Source organism: Strigops habroptila, chromosome 13, assembly GCF_004027225.2.
Source record: "Strigops habroptila isolate Jane chromosome 13, bStrHab1.2.pri, whole genome shotgun sequence".
Lineage (NCBI taxonomy): Eukaryota > Metazoa > Chordata > Aves > Psittaciformes > Psittacidae > Strigops > Strigops habroptila.
In genome coordinates, this window is record NC_044289.2 from 12,498,498 (window position 1) to 12,510,854 (window position 12,357).

The 12,357-nt window shown below is 40.0% G+C and overlaps 1 protein-coding gene across 9 annotated transcripts in view; it reads right to left on the minus strand.

The window, feature by feature from the left end:
* PHF20 (PHD finger protein 20) overlaps window positions 1-12,357 on the minus strand; it is a 51,797-nt gene that overhangs the window by 15,606 nt on the left and 23,834 nt on the right. For 4 of the 9 annotated variants that reach the window (XM_030502906.1, XM_030502904.1, XM_030502913.1 and 1 more), the window contains 2 exons: window positions 9,441-9,719; window positions 3,044-3,220 (listed from right to left, as the gene is read on the minus strand). The exons of 2 other annotated variants lie outside the window; for them this stretch is intronic. In XM_030502906.1, the coding sequence (XP_030358766.1) occupies window positions 3,044-3,220; window positions 9,441-9,719 (456 nt within the window). The remainder of the gene's footprint in view (window positions 1-3,043; window positions 3,221-9,440; window positions 9,720-12,357) is intronic. 3 more of the 9 variants (XM_030502908.1, XM_030502907.1, XM_030502909.1) reach the window with 2 other exon arrangements.

Below are 12,357 nucleotides of genomic sequence, written 5' to 3' on the forward strand. Positions count from 1 at the left end.
TATGAGAGATTTGTTATAACTGCTTTCTAAATTATTATGGCTGAACATTTCAGTTGCACTGGGACTGAAGTCTGACAAGAACAATCCCCCAAACTCTAGTATGGTTCCTCAGTCAAGTATTTAGTTTTCATTGAAAATGGAGGAACAACTGGTTCAGCTGGCTTTAACTGCCATCCTCTCATCGTCTGTTCTTCATCCTACTTTTATGGGCATAAAAAACCCCCATAATTTTTAAACGATTGAGCAACATGTTTCAATCAAGCCCATCCTCAAAGCATGCTTCCAGAGCACTCGCCATGAAGTATAACCCTGCCGTGAGGTGACGAGCACAAACCCTTGCTTTCTACATCCTAGTGTTGTTCACAACTCCTGTCTTTCAGATTTAAGTCTCTGCCGCAGAATTTGTAGATACTTACGTGGCTCCTTAAACTATCCCGACTCAGCAGAGACTATAGATGCAATCATAAAATCTATTAGGGAAGGATGCTTTGCATCTCAAAAGAGCTGCGCTCGCAGAGTGCTTAGCTGACTAAGCCACTCACCATCCCATTTAGAGACCTATTTCAATTTCTGATTATTGATACCAGAATAAGCACCTAACAACACTCTGTATTATAGGAAAGCTTCTCCTGCACAACACATTTAAGAAGCCTAGGTGGTACCTCATGAAGCAAACCAGCAAAACCAGTGTGTTATGTTAACCCCTTTCATACACACCAATATTTAACTCCCCAGGTCACCATCTCAGGCTAAGTATTTCTAGTACAAACAGCACACTGAGAAACTGGCAATCTCAGTCACGTTCCACCAGCTGGGATGAGCATGCAGGAGACATGCAATGAGTGCCTCCTCGTGGGAGTCTTCAGCTCTGTATCTCCCCATCCTTAGTCCTTGAACATCCCCTGCTACTTTGCCACTTGCACTCCTCTTTGCTATGTCATTAGTGATGGCTGCTAAAGCTGTGCATTGCCAGCAGCCACATCAACTGCTGGCACTGCTGGCGACCTGCCCTACCAATTACATGTCTTTCAAAGGCAACATGACAGGCAGCACAAAAGAAAAGCTTCATCCCCCCTCTGCTACCATTTGGAGGGGAAAGAGGTTCATATTTAAGCCTCAGCACAGAACCTCCAACTTCTTTCTTTCCTTTGTCCTCATCTCCTAGTCCTCCAGTGGTCAGGATCCTCTGGGTACCGTTTCCTGCTCCCTGCTCATAGGGATGCAAGTAAATTCTGCCATTTTATTCTCCCAGAAGGGCACAGAGAGAATAACTGAAGCCAACATAAGCATGAAAATTTTGCATCTTTTCATTTGGAAATGAAGATTTGCATGGTCAGAACATTTGATTTAAGATATATGAGAACAGAACATGCTATTTCAGTCACAATCAATGTATCTGTGATAAATATGACAAAAAATTGTCACTTTGTTCCACACTTTTTCCCCTTGAGCTTGCTAGTATGTCTTAAAAATCTGGAAAAATCCAAGTATTTGCAAATTTCTGTGTACATCTGTCTTCTTAACTGCACAACACAGCTAATGCAGGCTTCCTTAAACAATAAATCTGCAAAGAATGAGTATTATAAAAGGGACCTTCCGAAAACCCTGCACTGAAGAAGCTTTCTGACTCAAGTTGCCTCTTGCAAGCATTCTGAAAGCCTAATGAATTCTCACTGGAAAAAGACCAGATAAGGAGGCTGGCCAGGTTAGGAGCATCCTCACAGTCTCGTGTGATCAAAGAGAAAGGTGAACTGCCTTATATAATCCTAAAAATTCATAACAAAACAATTGCATTTTTAAAAAGGGGGTTTTGGCAAAAACAGAGAGAGACCTAAATCCTCTTGACCTCCTTGAATGGCAGAGTAATGAGGACCAGGATGAGTACTCAGTCACATCCTCCACCAGCACTGTGAAAGCGTGTTCTCATCTCTACACGTCATCCTCTCAAGAAACATCCCACTGCATCAGCCCAGTGAGGAAACACTAATGGATCTCATTCAGACCTTCCTACAAGGGAAGGCAGCAAAGGATGCCCAAGAATAAAGAGGTGGTAAGTACTGACTGACTACTATGACCAACAGAACAATACAGCAACAGACAAGAGGTGATCCTCTCAAGACTATCTTCAGAACAACAACTGCCTGTTACAGATAGAATAAGCCTAAGCACAGATATTTGTGTTTTCCTCATCACTGTGACTCAAATTCTCACCACATATCTAAAGGAAAGTAGTGATGTAGTAAATCTGGAAGTATGCTGGAAAGTTTTCTACGTATTATTTATAAATAGAAAATTAAATATACATTAATATATATAAATGAAAATAGGTTACTTGTATATATGTGCATGTGTATGTATACCTACGCACACCCCACCACATTATGGCTGTTACCCACCTATACTATAGTAGATTCCAGTATAAACAGGTTTACACTAAACCACTGAACACAGTCCTGAAGCAAAGTTCTTCAGAGATGTTCAGCAGCAGTAAGTTTTGACTACCAGAATCAGTCAAATGCTATAAAAAAAGCCAAAACTACAGAAGAAAAAACTGCATCACCCCCCCCTTTTTTTTAAAATTACTTTTTAAATTTAAATTAAATTTAAAATTTTTTTAAAATTTCAGTATCTCAGCAAATTCAGGATTACTTATGATATTTAATGTTTTGGACAACCAAGAGTTTAACAGAATTAAGACACGTGTCAAACAAGCAAAAAATAAGCAAGGAACTTTCATGCCCTTAAATACTTTAGCACTTTTACATCTTAAAAATATTACACACTGACTGGGAAGAATAAATCTCAATGCATATAGCAAGAAAACTTAAGAGAATTCCCTACATGGATTCTTCATTTGAAACTACAGCAAAGAAAGTGACAAAACACTGCTTACACTTTACACTGTACATTCATTAAAAATTAAACTCTCTCGAAGAAAGTACACAGAATACTTTCTATCAATATTATCAGATCCTTACAGTGTTTCAAACTTTTCCAAGACTTTCCCAAGTTTAACTTTCTCAGGTCAAACTAAAAGGCGTACCATTTCCAACTCTTTTTTCTTGAGGCTTCCGCAGTGATCTCACTACGTGGTTCTTGGTTTGTTCTCTAACAGAATGTCGGTGACTATTTAATGCACTTACAGGAGTTGAAGTTCTTCTCTTTTCTACTTTGTCACCTCTATATTGGGTACTCCTTAGGGCTATGTGTAGAGGAGCATCTACAAAGAGAATAAAGACCAAGTCCAAGCTTTAAATACTTTCAAAATGCCAGTCTACGTCACCAGCAGTAGTTCTCACAGTCCATGTGGAGTGTTCCTGACCAGACACACTGCTCAATTCACAATCCAAAGCTGATGTAAAGGCTAAAACTTGCACTGCTTTTGTTGGTTTGGAATTTTTTCCACAAAAAAAGAAACAGAGGATGCAAATGCATTCCACAAAGCTCTGCTCTTCCAGGAATACTGCAGCTTTGAAGAAAGATTGAAAGAGAAACAGTTCAGTTTGGCAGAGATATGGGTCAGGCAATTTTATTATCAGTTTCTTTAAGAGTAAAGGAGCCCTGTTTATTTCATTAGAGGAATCAAAGCCTGTTCTCAAAAGCACGCTTTGTAATGAGACATGCAGAAGTGGTATGAAGCTCTGCACATCTAAGGAAGGGCAGGTTTTAATTACATACCACTGAAACAAGCAAGAATTCAGAATCACTACCTAAAATTCATAAAAATCACGAGATGCAGACATGGCTTCATTTGAGATTCCATCTACTATTTAAGTCAAACAGTTCCCACTGCCTAACTACAGCTAGCAACTCCTCCTGAAAGACTCCTGGACATGGAAAAGGAAAGGTGAAGCTCATAAAAGCTAAGGCTGCATGGCATTTAGGAGAGCCAAGATAAACAAGACAAGCACACTGCCATTGTGGAGTATGACATCAAGTTATCTCGGTCAATGAGATCCAGCAGCCACGGTGACAGCTTGCTGACTTTCATCAAGAACATCCAATTCTACCACCATAAGCATCTCAGAAGTTCAGTGGATATGAAAGCCAACTTCCTTCTTGTGTGAAGACTTACGTGCCAGGTGGATTTTTCACTTGGACACCTCTAATTAAATAATTCTGAGCAGTACCTGAAAATGACTGAAAACAGAAGGAAAGGAGTCCAAGAGAGCATACTGAGGAGAAAAAATGGTATCTAATGCTCTGCCCTGGCCAACGTTTCAAGTTGAAGCTATAAGGCACACTAAGACATGTCACTACAGAGCTTTCAGAATCAAGTGGATCTCTTCAGGCAAAAGAAACTCCAAGATCCAGAAATCTGGAGGTCATCAGATGACTTTTCTCCCGGTTCTTTCACTCTGATGCTGCATTAGAACTTACGGGGAGGGGTGGGGGGGGGAAGTATAGGAGCTGTTCATAACTATTTCTGTAACCAACCTGTTACCTTCTGGTCACCTGCCATAGTGCTTTACAGCAGCCACAAGAGAGAACTCCAAATTTCCACACAAGACTATCTCAAAGGCACTTTTTATCCAGTCAGGCAACTCACGGTTGCCTTTCCCTAGGTTCTTATTTACCTCAAGAGCTGCAAGACTGTAGGTAGTATGTTTTGTCCACAAAGAAGTATCAAAACCAGAAGATACTCCTTGATAAGATACTGCAGTATGTGTGTGGCCTTCTATTTTCAACAGGACTAATTTCTCCTCTTGTAGGAATAAGCATAAAGAGGGGTTTTTGTTTGTTTTGTTTAAAATATGTGTCTATTTTTGTAGGACTTTTTGATACCAGAATTTGCTCATCTAGAAATTCCACAATTAGTGGGCTGAAGAAGACAATATTAGTTCAGACAAACAAAATCTTTTCCCATGGTACATGGTAGCTGAAAAATAAGATTAAGATACTTCATAATCTGTTTGGGAACACCAGAGTCCTAACAAGCTTTCTGAAATGCAAACTGTTTGCAGTAGCACAGGGTGAGAAGTCATGTGAAGAAGCCTTTCCCAGGCTTTCCTGATTATCTACCATTCCGCACAGTTTCAAAACTATTTGTAGAACATTACCTCAGGGAACCCAAAAATAACAATACAAAAATCTATACAAACCAGACAACCTTCACTTAGGCCTCCTACCTTCCCCTTCTCCCAACAGCTCAATTCAATTTCACGAATTAACATCTGAAGAACCCCACAACCATCTTGAGCCCACCAGTCTTTCAAAGAGCACAAGGCATCTGGGCTTCTCCTGGGCTGAGATCTGTACAGGCAGACTCTTTATAGAACAAAACTGTATTTTGTGTCCATTAGGGTTTTTTAGCTTTGCAAGACTGAATTTTAAGGAGATTTTTGCCAAGAATATGTCTTATCTTTTAAGACACTGCAGTTATCTTCCTGATAATTCAGCTTTCACAGGAAGCAGAAACTGAATTCCCAAGTGCCGTGAATTAGGCAACATTCACCATCCACAGCTGTGAGATCATTTGCTGAGAATATCCAGTGGTATTTTTAAGACTGAAAGACCACATATCATCTTGACTTACAGCTGAAGTATTTCACACAGCCATCCTCCACAAACTAAATGCAGTCTTCTCAAGATAAGCTACAAAGACCATCAGTAATTCTGCAGAACACAGTGGGTGTCAATACAGAGCTTCACCTACTCCAGTGAGACACCCTGTGTATGTAGGTCATCAATGCACACTCCACTGTCAAGCAGAGGCATCCCCCAGCCAATATTCAGAGGAAACAGGGAACCCCCCAAAGAATCACCCTGAAAACCACTAAGAGACATGCCAGAGGTTCACAAGTTAACAGCTATCACCTGACAACTGGACATCTTAGATGTTTAAGTTGCCAAAGCAAGTTTGCCCACCTGCTTCCTACACATGCACAGTTAGGATCTCATCACTAACACAAGACAAGACCCCTTTATTCTTTACAAGTATTCCTGGCATTAAGACACGTATGCATTAACATGACATACTGTAACCAACTTTGAGTAGGCAGAACTTATCGATGAGGTCATACTCAGAAATTTAAGCCTATTGAAAAAATCCATTTTGTTTTTCTGTAAGTATCTTTTAAGGACTCCTCAGTAAGGATAGATTTTCTACAGTCTCCGAACTACAAATCACAGGTCTGTTGCTTTCTTTTCTTCCTCTTGGAAAGAACAGCAGAACCGAGGCCGGCAGCAACTTGCCAGGCTGAGGCTGCTGTTATATACCCACATACCAAAACCACAGCATTTTTAAAGTCTCAAAACTAGCACTACTACATGGTTATTAAGAGCATTAAGAGTACACCAGCCACCTCAGTGAAGGTTTTGGTGGCGTTTCCTTGCACACTCATATCAACTCCCCTACTTGTTCACATCTGCTGAGGTTAGAATTTCCTGACAATCGTCAGTACTTATCAAGTATAAATCCTCTCCAAGGTCTGATGTGAGGTGTGTCAGCTCTGCACGCACTCAGTCATTGGTTAGGGCAGAAAAGGACCTAGTTCCAACCCCACTGATATGGGCAGGGACATCTTCCACTAGAGCAGGTTGCTCCAAGCCCCTGTGTCCAACCTGGCCTTGAACACTGCCAGGGATGGGGCAGCCACAGCTTCTCTGGGCACCCTGTGCCAGCGCCTCAGCACCCTCACAGGGAAGAGCTTCTGCCTCAGAGCTCATCTCAATCTCCCCTCTGTCAGTTTAAAGACATTCCCCTTGTCCTGTCACTATCTGCCCTTGTATAAAGTTCCTCTCCAGCTTTCTTGTTGGCCCCTTTAGGTACTGGAAGACTTACAAGGTCTCCCCAGAGCTTTTTCTTCTCCAGGCTGAAACCTGGCATAAGTTGACTTTCAGATTTCAGAAGAACTGTACATCCATCTTATTTTCTATGTGTCGATTTTAAGCACTGCAAGAAAAAGGTTCTGCTACTGTTCTGAATATTACATCATCTCCTAGAACTTCTGGAACAATACTGTTTTCACTTTAAATCTAGCCAACAGTCCCCCCCCCCATTTATTTATTTAACGTGTAGCAGAAACAGCAAGGAGTCCCGCATCTCCAAAATAAAACTTTTGAGATAAGGACTTAAGCATGATAAAGCTTCTAAATCAAGAGGCTTATGGAATAAAACCACTCATCATTTCTAAAGTTTTACCTGTTAGAAACTGCCACCTTTTCTTAAGCACTACAACTTATCTAATATACTGAAGTATAAGAAAAGGAAATTTGTACCAAAAGGTAAAATGATTTAAATATATTCACTTTGAGCAGAAGAATTTTTGCTCACAAAGATTGTAAAGATGTACCATCCTAAATAATGTATTGAAAAGCCTCCACTCTCACTGGGCAATACATCTGAAAAGCCTTTTTAAGAAGTGACATGTAAGTGTTCAGTAGACATGGAGAAAGCCTTGCTCAGCAGGCTGTCTTCCTATACATAGATGCCATTAAGAACAGAAGAGATGGTTGCAAAAAGACAGAACAGAACACAAAATGCAACAGCCTGAGCTCATAAACTCCATTAACTCTACTTCAGAATGTGCAGTGCCCCCACAATAACATTTAGAGGAATTGAGAACATACTTAGTTAAACTCTAAATGGCATTCAGCATCAGACATATGACTGATATATAATGACAGTACTTTTTCTTGACAAGAAAAACCTCACTGTAGTTCCACTAGCAGGCTTTGATAGCGAAGGGGACTTGAGAACTTTATGGTCCACCTTCCACCTTGACACCCTGTTCAACAGCCAGCACAACCCAAGGGCTATTTACAGGGATATGCTATGAAGCACGTCATCAAAATGATCCAGGTTAAACGTATCTATCCACAAGAAGGGAATGAAAGGAGTGGGTGCTTAAAATAAGGTTACAGCTCAACACGATCAAGAATTACCTGCCAGTGCTGCCAAGATGATGACATCAAACCAGTGTGCACTTGGGGGAATGGATAAATGAAAGGCTCAAGACCTTGAGTGACTCATCAGTTCATTCAAGACAATCACAGGAACAACTTCTCAAACCAAAATAACTATGCAGTTACACAAAGCAGAACAGAGGGCTGTGGAAAAGCACGACATGCAAGAAGCCCATTTCGATCACTGTGCAGTTGTTAGCAGCCATTCCTCAAAGCGGTCATCTCACAGGTTTGTCAGAGCAGCACTTCAGTTTCATCTAAGCTGCATGCAAAGCATAACACACACCAAGTTGGCACATCCTAAAGCATGTGAAGAACAATCTTCCTCTACCTAGTCAAATTTCATGCCTTCGCCTTACTGGTTACAGATGTAGTTGGGGTCTAGTTTACATGTAGTAGTAGTGGGTTAAGTTATACTTATCTTGTTAGGAACAAGCAGTAGCACCTCAAACATTTGAGAAGAAGAAAACATTTGCCGAACACATTAGGAAAAGCAGATATGAAGCAAAGCAAAGCTAGATATATTCTGCTGTAGTGACCTGTAGCACAGTGAACTTGCAAGACTTTAAAATTCTTAAGCAGAATATTAATGAAACATCAAAAGCAAACACAAAACCCACCAGGGAACTGAGCAAAGAGAAAGCTGGATTTTATAAAACAGGCTCAATCAGAAGACAAGAGATGACAATTTTTATGGACCTGCAGCACAAAGACACATCAGTCCACAAGAACAAAGTCTGGAGAGGTTATCACCACCACCCTGAAGCTCAAAACTAGACCTGGACTGCCACTCTGATGTTACACAAGACACCAGGAAGAAAGAACTTCAGAGAATGAGATGGTGAAACAAGTTAGCATGATTCTGAACACTGCAAAGCAGTCAGATCTTAAGCACTGATTTTCTTCCCTAACCATTAAGTTTTTAACCATTTCCACTACCCCTGAGTGGTGTGAGGATCTTTTTCAAGTACAGCTGTAGCAATTACATTTGTTTAATACTAGGACTTTCTTCCCCCACAGGTCCAGCAATGAGAATGGTCAATACTGCAGAAACTGGTATTGGATTTCTAGTCAAGTATACTCTTCAAGTCAGACCATGAAATGTGAAGACTAAGTAAGAAATAGGAGAGAACTGGAGTTACTCAGACCATTTCCTTAATAACAGAAAAGGACAAAACACTTTGAACAGTATATTTAGATACGTGTCAAGCCGAGGGGGGGTGGTGTTAAAGTCAGGGAATTGTAGTTTTGAAAAAAAGAACAGAGGTTTAATACTCAAGTGAGCTCTCACAATGAAATAAGAGAAACTGCATAGTTGGTTCATTACAGAACATGAGCTGTATTTCTAGATGAGGGAACTTCTTCAGTTTTATCTACTCTAAAACACATTTATAGGTATTCTGCTGCTGCTGCACAAAGATGCTAAGATGGAGCCCTAAAGAGACTCCTTCAGCCCCAAATTTCTGCTCTTTCCTGCTTGTCCTGCCTGCTGCTGCTGTTCAAAAAAAGGAAGAGATCAGCAACATACTTACACAATGAACCAGCCGTGGTCCGTCCTCTTTTTGACCTTTCTTGATTAGCTTTTTCAGAAGCCAAAGAAGCTCTGGTTTGAATATTTCTTTTTACAGGGTTCTGCTGTGATTCTGCAGCCTTCTCCACTCCATGAAAGTATTTCATGTGATAATGCAATAACTTGGCTTTGCGGAAGGATTTTGAACAGTCCAAGAACTTGCATCTAAACTTGTGATCTTGATCAATAGTTGCAGCTTTTTTTGATGCAAGAAAATCTGCTCTCCTACAAGGTTTTGTTACTGTAAGAACAAAACAGATAAATTCCCCCATGCATTTGCTATATTTATCAAATGGTTTCCTAAACTTAAAACAACAACAACAAAAAAAAAGGTTAAGAAATGGGCATGCATTAAAACGTTAGCCATAAAATGCTAAAAATAAAGTTTTAATGCTGTATCTGCCTTTAAGCTCAATAGCTTTGAAGGGAAAACTCTACCCTACTGTGCTTTCAAAAATTTTTTGTTATAACAGCAGTGTTTTTATCAATGAGTTACTGTTAGAAAATGACATTTTGCTTCCATGAGTCCCTTGTCCAACTGCTAATGTCACTGTATATAGTGCTAATATAGATATGAAACTGAATTACACAGAGATTGTGTGTTTAGTCAGAATGCTGAAGGTTACGTCCTATTAAGCATTTATTTAATTGTTTATAACTGTTCACATCATTGGTGAAAGCACTTTCCAAGGAAAATAGTTCTGCTGCTTTGCTCACAAGTATTTTTGCTACTTGCTTTCTGGATGCCTTGTCCTACCACCAAGGTCTGGTTACTTCCAAGAACAATGGAAGCAGTTTGTCAGAACTGCATTTCTCGTGTAAAATGGAAGTTTATTTCAATTTTCAAGCAGCAATTGAAGACTGAAACTAAGGAATAGGAAAATTACTTGTATCTGTTACAAAATGTCCCCTATGAGCTACACTTAGTTTCTCAAAAAAAGCAAATGGAAGAACACTTTCAGGTGTCTGGTTTACAGAGCACTGTCGTGCAACCCAGGCCGATACCTAAACTTGACCTGGTAAATCCTTATTTCTTTTCCAGCATTTCAGAAACTTTTTATTCATGTTTTTGCTAAGAAACACTTTGAACTAAGAGTACATCAGACTACTGTCACCAGTATCTGTACCTAATACAACAGAGGAGAGGTAGCCATTTGGAAACACAAAAATATAGAGAGATCCAGGCAATCATCCATCGCTAATACACACACAGCATCAAAAAATCCCTCAACTACAGACAATGGAAAGGAGGTGTCATTTTTTTAGAAAACAGCTTTCAAGTATAATTTTTCCATTTGTTTTTGCCAGTACTCAAATATTATTTCCATGTTGACAAGTATTTTCAAACTTGGAGGATTGTTTAAAGCTAAGACCCAGACTGAGCAACAGTGATGCAAAACTGAAGGTATGCAGCACACGAATTAAGACACTCTATCAGAAGCATGTGCAAAAAAGGAACACAAAAGGACCCAGAAACATCACAAACAAGAATAAGCAAAGAGTAAGACTTTCCACAAGTGCACATGTGCAGGAATGCATTGAATGGGAGTGCTAAAGGTAATGTCAACTCGATCTCGGTGTAAGAACACAGCACAGCTTGGTCAGAAGTTTTCAGCATGTAGCAACACAAATGGTGTTACTGAGCTGCATACTTAAAGGTTACATCACAGGTAAGAAAAGCATTGTAGATAACTGCATCTGAAGCACACTCAGCTTTTAAATACCGTGTTATGACAAAGAAACAAAACTTGAAGTCATTCATAGATAAAAAAACAAGTAATGGTACTATGGACGCTGATGTACAGGGAAGGATTAAGAAGTCATATGCACAGACTGGTTAAAAAAGAATAATCAGTTAATTCTGAGAAGAAAATAGTAAAAATGAAGACACTGCTCTTGGGTGTTTCACAAAGATAACAACAAGGTGAAAGACATTTTGGCATAGCCATATTAAGAACATGCTGACAGGGATGCTGCCTCAAGCAATTATGGTAAAAAGATTGCAACAAAGCCAGACAATAGGATCACATTTGCTGAATGACAAAGTTTGCCAATACCAAAATTGAAACATATCATATACCATCAAAAGTTGCATTTATAAAGAATGAAAAAGTGTTTCAGGAATGGTCAGTGAAACAGTCTGGGGGTTTAGTGAAGGCAATTGCAGAAGGTTCTCCTGCCCATGAAGCTAAAAACCAGCATTCAGGACAGTGAGAGAGAACTTGTTTCTATTTAATAACTAACATGAAGATTGGAAAACTTCACTGCCACAGAAGTAGGTAATGGGGTCCGAAGACCATTTAGCCAAAAAATATTACAAAGATGACAACAAAAACCATTACAGAATCACACAACTATTGTGAGACCCCGTATCCAAGCTCAGAACACATCCCCTCCATTGAGACGGACAAATTCTGGAGAAGATACAGGGAATGGCTTCTAACTGATGAGCTACAAGCTGGAAGAAGAGCATGAGATCACTTTACCTGAAGTTTAGAAACAGAGGTAACAAGATATGGGGTAGGGGGAAGCAAAGCAGACAAAAGCTTATTGCAACATACAAAGGCATCTATTCAGAGTAACAAAACCAGACAATCCCCCAGTCTGAAACAAAGCTTTAGTTATTACCATCACCACACATTTGGGGGCATCTTCCTCCTTTACAAGTAGCACAACAGAAGTGCCTGCTGCCAGGGCACAGCAGGAAGCTCCAAGGAGAGGCTCTGAAGAGCCTGTCCTCCCAGCCAACTCACTACAACATCTAAAGGGGGGAACTTCCAGCCCTGCACGTGTACACAAGTTTTGTTCACAACACATGGTACTAAAACTGGTTTCTATGGAGAGAAAATGTTGCTATATTAGCTTCAGATTTTCAGTCA